At 42.3% G+C, this 13,981-nt stretch overlaps 1 protein-coding gene across 1 annotated transcript in view; it reads right to left on the bottom strand.

The window, feature by feature from the left end:
- Window positions 1-13,981, bottom strand: part of LOC147885427 (uncharacterized) — a 382,071-nt gene that overhangs the window by 242,675 nt on the left and 125,415 nt on the right. Inside the window, exon 8 of the mRNA XM_087396736.1 lies at window positions 397-567. Coding sequence (XP_087252862.1) covers window positions 397-567 — 171 coding nt within the window. The remainder of the gene's footprint in view (window positions 1-396; window positions 568-13,981) is intronic.

The raw sequence follows: 13,981 nt of genomic DNA, 5'->3' as shown, positions 1-13,981 counted from the left end.
TGCAATTGGGTCATATTACAATCCTTTAAATCCTTACATTTCTTATCATTAAAAAATAGAGGTTAGATCGCCTTTCTTACCTGCTCATTGAAAATGGGCTAGTAAATGATGTGCCTCTTCTCTAACTATCAATCCTTTTTGTGGATCCCTATATTGTGTGATAACCCATACACTCCTCTTTATACCCTTAAGTATCATGCACAATCCTTTTAGCACTCTCCTTCCCTTTCCTCATGGATATATCTCATCCTTGCAATTCTACCAAATGAAAGTAACCCTTAGAAACAACACCTACTGATAATTTTATTTGGCACTATAAAAATAGATAGCATGTCTGCACTTGACCATTGAGATTATAAGCACAAGTTTAAGAACGAGCTCTTTTAACAAACTTACAGATAGGCTGGTAGGACCAACATGTGATGTCAAGTTTTGTTTCAAAGTGCCTCCATTACGAAACTCGTCACTCGCAGTGATTATCCAAAAACCTACTGTTGCATCAAAGCTGATCCATCCATGCACTCTATTCCATCTGTTTTCACATGAGTATTGATACTTGTCATCAACCTGTACAACAAATTTGCAAAATTAGTAATCTTCAACTAACGATCTCATCTCTTAGAAAAATGCCCTTGTTTGCAAAAACACATAAAATTCATAATATGTTTCCGGTTGCATACAGCCATTAAAATGTTGAGAGCTTTGAGCACATGCTCATTTCCAATATTTAAGGGATCTATGTGTAGAGATATATACAATGATATGTAGACTAGGACTTAGTGTATTTTATAGTTTTTGTGTGCTTTAGTACTTGGACTATATATACCAAGTACTTGTACTTCATTTGGTTGAACATTTTAGTTGGAGTTCACTTGTGTTCACAACTCTTCTCCATTCTTGTTCCTACATGTGGTATCAGAGCTAGTCCTTCTAGCCCTGTCACTTGCTTTCCCACTCTCCCACATGCTCCTGCTTCTGTCGCAGAGAAGAAGTTAGTTCTTGCTGGTCGACTTCTCTTTGGCTGTCCTGAGCTCCCACGAGCTTCACATGATCTCAAGCTTCAGTTTTCTTGTAAGATTTTGCACCAGGAAGCACTCCTCAGTTGGGTGACTTCGTTTTGCGTCGCGCACGTAGTTTTTTCAGGCAATTCTAGATACCAAAAGTTCTATAGCTGTGTGATGCGTCGGGCAACTCGGAGGAGTTTTGATTAGTTGTACTGGGGTTTTACCCCCCTTTTGGAGCTGTTCATGCTCTCAGAATTTCATTCTGAGCAACATATCATAAGATACCAGCAATATCATTTATGTTTTGCTGTTTTTTACCGATTTCCATACATTTTTCCTCTATTTCAACTCTCCACCTTGCCTCTCCAGCTCGACATTTGCCTTACCCACTTGCCCGTTGCTAGAGACGTGGTTCAACTTTTGCTTCTGCTCATTTGGGACAGTTTTGGGCTGCACATTGAGTGCACATCATTTCTCAGGTGTTGGGCAATTTTGAAGCCAAGTGTTGGCTGTAAGTTGATGCACTTTTGGATGCCTATTGAGCAAGATTTTGCTATTACATTGTGAGCCATTGTTTGGCTGAGATTCAAGCTGATTTTTTGGGCAGAAGCACATTGCATTTCAGCCAGTGTTTGGCTGTGGCAACTTTTTGGGGCAGAAATATTGTGCTTGCATTTTGTATCCTAAAAGGGATTGAGGTTTGAGCAAAATTTTTGGGGCAAATTTATTGCTATTCCAGAGCAGCCACTATCAGTGGATGCAGTTGCAGTGATTGCATAGCCGTCAGTGGTCTTTCAGTTGTTCATTTGCTATCTTTTTCTTTGCAGGTACACTTGCAGTTGTTCTTGAGCTTGCAATCATGTCTCTCAATGAGAATTTTGGTACCATGACTAAGGCAGATAACTTGGATGGACTGTTAGGAAATGAGCCAATATGAGTCAGTTTGGTGTGTTCTAGTGAGTTCTAGTCTAGTGTGTCCATGCCACATGTCATGTTGGGAGAATAGTTTTTTCCATACGTGACCATATGCATACGTCATATGGGTACAGAAGTATGATTGGTGTATGGTTCAGTCCCCAAGGCTGAATCATACGTGACCCTAATTTTACCCCAAAAAAATAGAATGTACACATTTACTTGAGAGAGAACTACAAAACTTTCATATTCAAACTTCAAACTTCAAACTTTTATTGATTTTAAAGTCATGACGAGTTCAGGAATTGGATTCTGTCATCTGATACATAGTGATAGACACCAAAACATCATGATCAATCATCAAAGGTAGCACGTAGTAGATACTAAAAAAGTGAAAGATCCTTGGCCTTGTAGGCTGCAGTAGGTACTACATCAAAGGCAAGCGGGAAAACATCATATAACAAACTGAAAAGTTTGCCAGCCTGGGCCCTGCAAGCTGCCACAGGCTACAGCCAAGAAACAAAACTGAAATGCATCACAACTGATGAGGCTCAAGCCTCAAGGTGCATCCTCATCCTGTGCCTCATCCTCATCATCATCAACATCAGTGCCATCCTCCTCCTCCTCCTCCTCATCCTCATCCTCATCACTGTCAATCTCATCTGCCTCACCATGGGACTCCAAAATAATGTAGCTGCTTGAAGCTGCAGCAACATTCATCCTTCCTATAACAAGAGGGGCCGGCTGGAATCTCCGCTTCTCCCTCTGTAGTCTCTTGCAAAGCAAGCAACCTTTCATCATCCTTCTCCTTCTTGATCATTTCCAAGGTCACTTCTATCTTCTCAAATCCCCTTTCCTTGATTTTGGAGATCAGTCGCAAATTAGTATGGATGTATACTAATTGTTCTATATTCTTTGGAAGAAGCCTATTCCTTCTTTTGGTATGTATAAGAGAGAATGTGCTCCAGTTCCTCTCACAAGGAGAAGCACATGTCCCCTGCGAGAGCACTCGAATAGCCAACTGCTGCAAATTTGGAGTGTGAGCCCCAAATTTCTCCCACCACTTCACCCCTTGGTGCATCCTCTTATCATCCTTTGCAATTGCCCAAGCAAATGTGCCTGATGCCTTGCCTCTCAACATCATACTTTGTGTACCACTCAATGACATCCATCCACCCATCATGCACCTCCTTATTACCATCTGGATTTCTCTCTCTCCAAATAGGATGGAGAACAAAAGCTGCTGCATGTAAAGGAGAGTGCATCATATCCCACCTATTAACACACAAGGCTCTGACATCAGCCAACTTGGAGGAGTCTATGCCATCTATAGTCTGTATCTTCTCCACCATTCTATCAGTGAGCTCATATACAAGTCCCATGGTGGCCCCTTCCCTATCAGCCAAACGAAAGATCTTCAGAACAGGTGCACATATCTTCACTATGACTCTTGCTTCCTGCTAGAATGAGGCACCCAATACAATGGAAGACACCTGTTGTGCTTTCACAGTACCTGATACTTTCTTCCTGCAGTACTCATCACTCACAACCATATGATGCAATCCATTGTAGACTCTCTCATCCAACAAGTTTGCTAACACGATAAACATGTAAGCAAACCAAGTCTTTGCAGGTTTCACTAATTCATTCTTGTTGAAAGTTCTATATAATGCTAACACAGTGTGCTTTTGAGTAACAAACGTGACAATCATGTTGGCATGTGTTAACACTAGCTTCACCCAAGCAAGCTGCACAATGTCCTCAAATAAGAGGTAATAGATGCATTATCCATGCACACCTGCACCACATTATCTGGCCCAACATCAAGAATGGCATCTTTTAATATTCCAAAAATGTATTCCCCTCATTTACACTACCCACTAGTATCCACATACTTCAAGAAGACAGATCCAAAAATGCATGAGACCATAATATTAATGATAGGCCTACGCCGAGTGTCAGACCAGCCATCACACACTATGCTGCTCCATACTTTTTCCATTTCTCCCACTGCAGCAACTCTTAATCTATGCATACTACCTCATTTTTCAGCTCCGTAGTGCGTAATGATTTGAAAGATGGAGGCTTAAAGCTAGGCCCAACTTGGTCAATTGCGCGGACCATTTCCAAAAATAAGGACTCCTCACCTTCCAATGAGGAATGTCCTCTGCAAAGAAAAAGCGCCGAAGAGCAATGTGGGCATCCTTCCGTGCCTGGGACTCCCATGCCTTGGCCAAGGCTCCCTTTGACACCTTTTGTTTCTTATTTTTTTGGTTCATGTGTAGATGCACTTGCACTTGCAACACCACTCTCCCAGGCATCTCCCAAATCAGCCACGTCTGCATCAAGCTCTTCTGCAAATTTATTTTTACCTGCCTTTGCTTGCAATCTTCTGCAAGTGTCTTTCACACTTTTAGGGGGGGAGGAGCAAGGGTCAAACCCAAGGCCTGTCAGCCCAAGAAAGTGTGCTCTTATGCGGGTAGGTCCTCCATTCCATTTGTGAGGAAGTACTTGCATTTACAAGTGAACTGCCCCTTTCTCAAAGGCTTCAATGTCTCCACAAATTCCCATTCTTCTCCTTTCTTTCTTCCCATCTAAGAGAGAGAGAGAGAGAGAGAGAGATGAGAATCTGAATTTCAGAATGAGAAGAAACTTCAAGACCCAAGATTCAACAGATAACATGGAAAAGATAAGAGGGAGTCAGTGGTCACCTCAGTCCTCCTTCAATTGAATCCTGAAGGCTAAGAGTCACAAGAGCTCAGAGAATCTTCTCTTGCTGAAAGTCAGGTAGCTGAGACTCGAGAGCTCAAGGTAGAGTCTGGACAGTGGAAGGCTGCAGCCTGCGTCAAGTTTCAACAGTTGGGTGCTTGGAGGGCTAGCTGTACAGACAGCCTACAGGATCTTGGTACGGCTGGCTGTACAGCTAGCAACTTGGGCTCAAGGGCCAAGGGTCACAATGGAGCTTGGAAACTTCGCCTGCTGCAAATTGGATAATAATAGCCATACGAGCGGCGTCAAAGGCCTATAAGTATATTTTTTTGCCCCCAAAAAAAAAAAACGTGTACGGAATAGATGTACGAAATCAATACGGTACGAACGACCGTACGTGTACAGTTCCAACCATGGTTGGGAGTTATCCCATATGCATTGGTGTTCATATGTGTGTGTGTGCTCTATATAAGAGCTAAACTTATCTAGTGTCAAATCAATCAAGTATCAAGCCTACAAGCTCTTTGGTCTACATGTGAGTACTTTCATTTTGCTCATTGCTCTTGCTATTTCATTTCCATTTCATTATGTCTCTCTTTGAGTATCATTATCTCTCTCCCTAGTCTACCCTCTCTCTCTCTCTCCCTCTCACCATGCACCTTCATGTGGTATCAGAGCCTCCTTTCCTATCTTTCCCTTCTCTATGCTCAATCTAGAGGATGAGGGAAGCCTGCAAATGGAAGCCATCCTCTCCTCCATGATTGAGCTCCCTTCCACTCCTTTCTCCCCATCTTGTTCTCTTCTCCTATCCTAGTCTCACCTTTGGAAGCTATGGAGCTTGGTTTACTGCCCACAACGGAGCAACTTGGTCACCATTCTTGTGGGCATTATGGGTGTCTTTGTAGAGGAAAAAGACAAGTCGTTTTTGCTCAAAAACAGCTCGTTTTTACTGTTTTGGGAGTGATTTTGTGAAGGATATATTTGCTTACTGTTGTGGAGATGTTTGTACTACTGGTCGCCCTAAAAATGACCTCATTTGGAGCCCATTTTTGAAGAAACGACCTACTTGAATAGAGCTGCTGCTACATTGACCATTGGCGTTATTATTCGTGCTCATTCTGCCCTCGGGATCATATGTGTGCGTGTGCTCTATATAAGAGTTGTACTTGTCTAGTGTTAAATCAATCAAGTATCAAGTCTACAAGCTCTTTGGTCTACATGTGAGTACTTTCATTTTGTTCATTGCTCTTGCTATTTCATTTCCATTTCATTATGTCTCTCTTTGCGTATCATTATGTCTCTCCCTAGTCTACCCTCTCTCTCTCTCCCTCTCCCCACCATGCGCCTTCATGACCCAACTATGCTTTGTGGTCATTTACACTCAATAATATCTTGGTTGGAAAGGGTTTATGGGACATTGTGAATGGGGATGAGACTAGACCTGGTGCACCTAGCTCTAGTGCATTTACAACTACCACGCAGGGTTCTACTGCCACTATACATGTTGCTCCCACAGAAGATCAGAGGAGGTGTGATCGAAGGGATGCCCAAGCTTTGTCTTTGATTGGATTGTATGTGAAGACACACATTAAGTCCACTATAAAGTCTTGCAAGACTCCAAAGGTAGCTTTGGATAGAGTGAAAAGTATGTGGAATGTGAAGAATGAAGCAAGAAGCATTGCTTTGAATAATAATCTCAATGACTTGTCCATGTTGGAAGGTCAAACTATTTCATCTCATATTGCAAAGATTACTAACATTCGGGATGAGCTCGCAACTATTGATGAGGATATAAAAGACAAGAAATTGGTCTCTATTACTCTCAATAGTTTGGCACCCTCATATGATACGTTTGTTACTTCTTTGAATATTATGCTCAGGGCTTCTCCACTCAGTTTTGAGGAGTAGGGTAAATTTCAAAAAAAGACCAACCATGCTTATCAGCCCAGGAAGGAGGGGAGTGCAAACGCAAATGCCAGGAATGCAGATAAAGGTGCAAAGGTGAATAAAGGCAAATGCACTTATTGCAAGAAACCTAGTCATTACATTGCCGAGTGCCAGAAAAGGATTGCCAATGAGAAAAAGAGGCAAGGCACAAGTAGTAATTATGTGGCACCAGCTGAAAATGCCAATGCTTCACCATCTCATGCAAATTTTGCATAAGAGGGAAAGGATTATGTGTTTACTGCATTTCAGGACAGCTTTGGTGCCAGGGGGGATTTAGTTGCACATGATGCTTCTCTTGCTTCATGTGGGGATTCTTCATTTGCTGCCATAGGTACTTGGTATCTAGATAGTGGTGGATCAATGCAGGGTCAGGGATCCAAAGAAAGGGTATGAGATTGTGGCTACATGTTCTTATGAGGCCAGCATGGGTCTTTACAAGCAAGCTTGATACTCAGCCCTATAATCAGCATGCTATGGCTATCTCTTCTGCTACTCAAGGTGATTTATGGCATGCTAGGTTTGGTCATGCACATCACAGAGCTTTGGCATATTTGCATAATCATAATATGGTTGAAGGGTTTCCAAAATTATAGCAGCCCGCTCAAGAGGTGTGTGAAGCTTGTGCTCTTGGAAAGTTACATTGCCTACTGTTCAAAAAGGATGGTCCAGGCTCAGTAAGAGCACAAAGGGTCTTGCAGATTGTGCATAGTGATGTTTGTGGACCGATGAATGTCGTAACCCATAGAGGGTATCGGTATTTTGTCACATTCATTGATGATTATTCAAGGTTCACTTGGCTCTTTCTCATGAAAAGCAAATCTGAACTGTTCAATTGGTTTAAGGAGTTCAAAGCATTGGCTGAGAACCAAACCGATTCTAGAATTGGAACACTTAATTCTGACAACGGCTTTTGAAGGGTACTTGAAAGAGCATGGGGTAAAGCATCACAAAATAGTGCCATACACGTCTCATCATAATATGATTGCAGAGAGAAGAATAGGACCCTCATGGAGATGACACGGTGTATGCTGAAATTTAAGAGAATGTTAAAAGCATTTTGGGGTGAAGCAATTGTTATAGCCACATATATTCAAAATCACTATCCTACACAAGCATTGGTTGACAGGATGCATTTTGAGGCATTTTATTGATACAAGCCCAAGGTGAATTATTTCAGAGTCTTTGGGTCTGTTGCATATGCTTTGGTACTGGCTGAGAATCGATCCAAGCTTGATGATAAAAGAATGAAATGCATCTTTGTGGGGTATAGCACTGAACGCTGAGGCATTAGGCTTTATGATCTAGCCACAAGGAAAGTAATCATAAGCGGGGATTTTTTTTTTGCAGAGCATGATAGCATGCAGCCCATTAGTGAATAGTTACCTCCATATGACGATACACCTCTGGACATCATTTTAGTTTGAGGATTATGCTGATTTGGATACTCCAGTTGATGTTTCCTCTATCTCTCAGAATCCAGCAGGGTTGCCACATGTTGAGGGTTCGTTTTCAGATTTGCAGCCAGCTCATGGGGAGGGACAGCCCAATATATGGAAGCATTATCATCGCCGTGCAAATGATGTTGACAATCACCTTATCGTGCAGCTCGCCATGCAATTCTCCATGTGGCACATGATTTACCAACTCCCCTTGCTCCTACCATGTGTTACCCTAACTTGAGTTTGCCCATCTTCCAACAGGATGTGGTGGATGCGCCCATTGGCAAGAATGTGGTTGGCACCAAATGGATCTACAAGATAAAGTATCATGCAGATGGTCCAATTGAGAAGTACAAAGCCCGTTTAGTTGCCAAGGGGTATGCACATAAGAAGGGATAGATTATGAGGAGACTTTTGCTCCGGTGGCCAAGATGACTACCATTTGCTCCATCATCTCTTTTGCTGCATTTTACGGTTGGTCTGTGTACCAGATTGATGTCAAGACCACCTTCCTCAATGAGGATCTCAAGGACGAGGTCTATATGCATCAGCCCCATGGTTTTGTTGTTCAGAGACAAGAGCACAAGGTATGCAAGCTCAAGAAAGCCTTGTATGGGCTGAAGCAAGCGCCTCGTGTATGGTATCATAAGATACATCAGTTCTTACTGTCCCAAGGGTTTGCTCACACTCATACAAAGCCGAATTTATATGTTCTGCAAGAAAAATCAGATTTGGTCATGCTTGTGCTTTATGTTGATAATATCATACTCGTTGGCAGAGTTGGCAGTAATTTGCAGCAAATTGCAGCAGTGTAGTCCATCTTGTGCTAGACTTTTGACATGATAGATATGGGCCTCTTACCCTACTGTCTTGGCATACTGGAAAATATCGATTAAACAAGTGTACAAATGAAAGTGATTTAGGGGTCTGGGAAATGCCCAAACCCCCAAATCTCCTAGAAAGAATAGGGTTCCAAATAACAACCCCTAAGTGTGAAGAGTTGAATACGATGGTGCCCCTAAGAATGTTTAACATGCCCAAACCCCGTGAGGTAAGCATGGGGGCAAAATCATACCTCCATTGGCTAGCATATGTGGGTGCCACTACTGCTCACCACCACGAGTTTTCCTCCAATTGGGGATCTCAGTTGAGTAGAGTCACCTCTCTAGTCAGCTCCATGAGTGCCATGGAAGAGCCCCCTTCAGGTCCAAAGCTCTGAAGTTCCAAAAGCCCAAAGGCTTCCACCAAAGGTAAGAGAGAAGCCATCCAAAAAGTGGAGGAGATGGAGGATGATGAAAAGGAGGACTAGCAACAGGTACCTTCTCATTATAGGGCTTGCACAATAGAGGACCGCAAAATCTTATCCCAGCAAGACAAGAGAGCCCAAGAAGAAGAGTGCTTCCAAGGATACCACAGCCCAACCAAAGTTAAGGAAGTGAACCTAGTGCTAGAAGAGGCGGATCTACAACTGGTATACATAGAAGATGACCTCACCCCCAATGAGGAGCATGCCTTAATTGCCCTCCTATAAATTTTTTTAGTTCTATCAGTAGTCATTTGTGGAATTTATTTTCACGTCCCTTTTGAGGTTTGAAAATACTAACAAATGATTTGCGATTTAATGAATTTTTAAAAATATATATATGCATGGAAGTTGTGTTAAGGCTTTGCAGGCTTAAAGGAGCTCATCTTTGCAGGTTCTAAAGGAGGGTTCAGATGAGCCTTGGGAAGGAGTGGTTTGTTTGAAAAGAGATAAAGTATATTACTATGATTAGAATGATCCAAGGAAGCGGTAGGATACGCTTGAAGGGCAAGGAAAGTAGGTTAATGTGGAAAAAGAAGCTAAAAGTGGAAAAAGCAGGTCGCACCTTTTCAGAACAAAAACAACAGTTACTATTTTTATCATAACTTTTGATACAAAACTTGGATTGAGGCACTCTTTTTTTGTTGGAAAGATGAGATTGAGATCTACAACTTTACAGAAGAGATCGAGATCAAATTCGGCGATCTATTAAGTCGAAAACTCAAAATACGCAAAGGAAACAAGATGGCACATCCAAGAAGCTCTGAGATTAAGGGCGAGAGTGCGAGTGAGAGTGAGATTCATCTTCCATCTATTGTTGTATCATCTTGAATGAGAGTGAGATTCATTGCAACGCCTTGATGTGAGTGAGAGTGAGAAATCTGATGCGAGTGAGAGTGAGTGGGAATAGCTCGGGGGTGGTCGGATGGTTCGAGCTTCGTACATGGAGTATTGTGTCTCCAGAATTTGTTGTAAACAATTTTGACCCAATACAAAGTCTCATTCTACTGTATTTCTATTTTTCTACTTCTCTATAGAAATTTGATTTTCATTTGAAAGTACGGAGCATCACAAATTTCTCTGAGTGGCTTCACCGACTCAAATTGGTTAGGGCACATCGGTGACCACAGGTCCACTTCTGGCTATTGCTTCTCATTGGGATCAGCGTGCATCTCATGGCTCAGTAAGAAGCAAGACCGCATGTCTCTCTCCTCTAGTGAAGTAGAATACAAAGCTGCAAATTCAGCCACTATGGAATGTATGTGGTTAAGGAAGCTTCTGCATGACTTGCATCATGCTTAGGATGGTGATGCAACTTCGATCTTCTGTGACAGCCAGAGTTGCATTGCTATTGGGAACAATCCTATATTTCATGCTCGCATGAAACACATAGAAAATCACTATCATTATTTATGAGCGAGATTGTATCACAAATGGCTTTGTTGATCTCGCATATTGTTCCACTAAGGACAATGTGGTAGATATCTTCACTAAAAGCATGTCGGTGCCTCTCTTCACACAACATTGACATGGCTTGGGGATACGAGACGATCAAACAATGTCAAGGGGGTTTGTAAAATGACATTGTTTTCTTTTGTACTCCCATAGGTTGCTATATCCACATGTGGATGAATTTGTGCAACCATGGTACTTTAGGTACTTCTAAGATCATTACAAAGGATTTCAGCCATATCATTGAGGGAGAATTTATAGAGATATATACAATGATACGGTGGTATAGGATAGACTAGGACTTAGTCTATTTTGGAGTTTTAGTGTGTTCTAGTACTTGGACTATATATACCAAAACCTTGTACTTCATTTGGTTGAACATTTCAGTTGGAGTTCACCTGTGTTCATTTATTGTTCTCTTGTGTTCACAATCTTTCTCCATTCTTGTTCCTACATCTTTCACTGGATATGAGGATTTGTTTACACATGTGATTGTATCTTCATGAGATGCATTCCCAAGAGAGGTAAATAAAAGATCATAGTGGTAGGGAGAGAAGCAAGCTAACACTAGGAATGGAAAGGAAAGATAACAAGCATAATGGAAATGAAATGGAAAGAAAAGGAAAGCAGATACTCACATGATACCAAAAAGCAGATACTCAGATCGGGATGATCATGCATTGCTTTTGCTCTACGCGTTCTGTTGGAGCCACATTGGTCCTTCTGATTGACAACATCTTTGACATTGTGCACCCAAGCCGTTTCTTCTTTGTTTCAGGGGACACCAACATAGCTAACATCGCCCTCATTGTAGCTAGTTGAACTAAGCTGTGCACCCTTTCACTTTCTGTAGGCCATTTCTCAAGTTACAAAGCATGGCCTCTTGGGTGTGCATCTCCCGAGGTGTTGGTAGGGTTGTTACTCTACAAACTTTAGGCTGCAGGCTAAAGCTTGTGAAAACTCGAGATTGGTAATCACTTGAATGGCCTGATGTTGCTGCCTCGAATGCTCCTACCAATCGTGACACCACAGCTCGTGTTCTTCGCTTCGCATGTCTAGGACTCACTAGACTATAAAACACCCCCTAGACACCTAGAACACTCGTTTTTAACTCACTTTGGCTTTATATTCCAACACCCCCCCTTGAAGGCAAGGTGAGAGACTACTAGAATGGAACCAAGAACAGAACATGACAATGACAGTCATCAAACTGTGCACCCTATGTAACTCAGAGGATAAAGTCTGAGCGTGTTTAGAGGTTGATCCAAGCACTCTCATGACTTGAGACTCAACATGCTCAGAGGCTCACGTTATAGCATGGCTACATGACCAGCTCATAGGTCTAGGAATACACCAACATCCTAGAACTCGGCCAAGCCTGATAACGAGACCTATCAAAGCCAATACATATGGCTCCCACAGTACATCCCCCCTTGGCTTCATAACAGGACATGTTAGGAAGCCACACACCAAAATAGGAAAACCGATACATCTTTTTAGGAGGACTATCCAAGGAAGAGGACCTTTAGACTCAATGAAAACCAAACACTCAATACATATCATTTTAGGGGGACTACCCAAGGCAGAGGACCCCAAAATACATCAAGCTGTAGGAATAATAAAAATAGATCAGAAACAAAAGTCCCGATCATTAGGTACATAGACCTCTGAATAGAGAGAGAGATCTCTGATGTCGGCAGTAAGAGCATGAGTTGGTGTCGAAGCATCATCTTCTTCTTTGTCTTCACTTGTTGTTGCAGTCCCAACCAAGTTGACATGATCCTTGTCTTGTTGCTTGGCAAGCTTCTGGAAGCAGCAATTCTCGGTGTGACCAAGCTTCCCCAGTGATTGCATTTGAAAGGCTTGAATTTGCCTTTGCCTTTGCCCTTGGAGTATAGTACAGTGGAGTCTGGAGTGTTTGCATACCGTCTGTCATGATCAATAAGCATAGCAACCATATCATGATAACCCATTTGTGTCACACGCAATGCTGGTATGATCTCCCGGTACTTAGAATTTTCCTCAATGCTCGAGAGGAGCACAACAACTTGATCATCTTTCCCTACAGGGGCCTTCACACTAGCAAGCTGAGTGACAAGGGATTCCATATGATTCAAGTGAGCAAGAAGAGAATCTTCATGCTTCATTTGTAGCTTGAAGAATTCCTATTTGAGGAATACCTTTGAATTGATGATTTTATTGCCAAACAATTCTTCAAACTTAGCCCATAAGTCGTGAACAGTGGAGTCAAAATCAAAATCATGGATAACGTCATCACTCAACCCCAAACTAATGAGAGAAAGAGCTTTGTCATTCACATTCTCCCATTGTGCAATTTTCTTTTCATCTGATTGTGGCTTTTTCTTCTTGCCACGCACAACATTCCACACTCCATCTTTCATAAGTACAAGACGCATCTTTGTTTGCCATGTAGGGAAATTCTTACCATTAAACTTCTCGAACAAAATGGTAGTTGATTTGGAAGACTTTATGGCTGGAAAAGAGTAGAAATGCAAGTGTAACTATGGAAAGATCACCATGATAAGTTCTTCATGAGCTGGAGCAAGTCTGGAACTTCTTCATGGCAGACAGAAGTAAAAGGACAGCAGCTCCAAGAGAATCGGGCAGAATACGGGCACCAACTTGCGGGCAACAGCTCCAAGAGAATGTCGAGTAGAAGGAGCAAATGGCGGGCTGGAGTAGAGGTCAATTATGAAGAGGATGGACAGCTCCACGTTGAGCTGGCTCCATCATGCTTGGGCTATCAAATCATTGAGCTCCATAACAAAATTCGCATGCAGAAACAAATTTCGTCACTTCTTGCAAGGGCTGTAACTTTTCATGGAAAACTCAGATTGCAATGATGTAAAAACAATATTTGTAGTACTCAAGGTCCTCTACAATTTTTCTGAAGACACAAAGCTGTGATTCTGCTTCTAGATCCGGATAGAAGCAGAACGTCGTCCGCAGGTCACATAAATATGCAGTTGAAGGAAGGAGAAGAGAGGTGGCAGATCATGGCGTGGAGAAGAGAGTTCAAGGAAGGAGAGAAGAGGGAAGCCTTCCAAGGAGGAGGAGGTAGAGAAGATCATGGCGTGGAGAAGAGAGCTCAAGGAAGGAGATAAGAGGGCAGCCTTCCAAGGAGGAGGAGGTAGAGTAGCTTCATTGGCCTCCCTCACCTCAACCTCTTGGAAGGGAAAGAGGAAAGGGAA

This window comes from Dipteris shenzhenensis, chromosome 25, assembly GCF_047967505.1.
Source record: "Dipteris shenzhenensis isolate YYH24624 ecotype China chromosome 25, Dip_SZ_1.0, whole genome shotgun sequence".
NCBI classification, from domain to species: domain Eukaryota; kingdom Viridiplantae; phylum Streptophyta; class Polypodiopsida; order Gleicheniales; family Dipteridaceae; genus Dipteris; species Dipteris shenzhenensis.
Note: the sequence above shows the minus strand (reverse complement) of the source record. Positions and strands in the feature narration are given on the sequence as shown.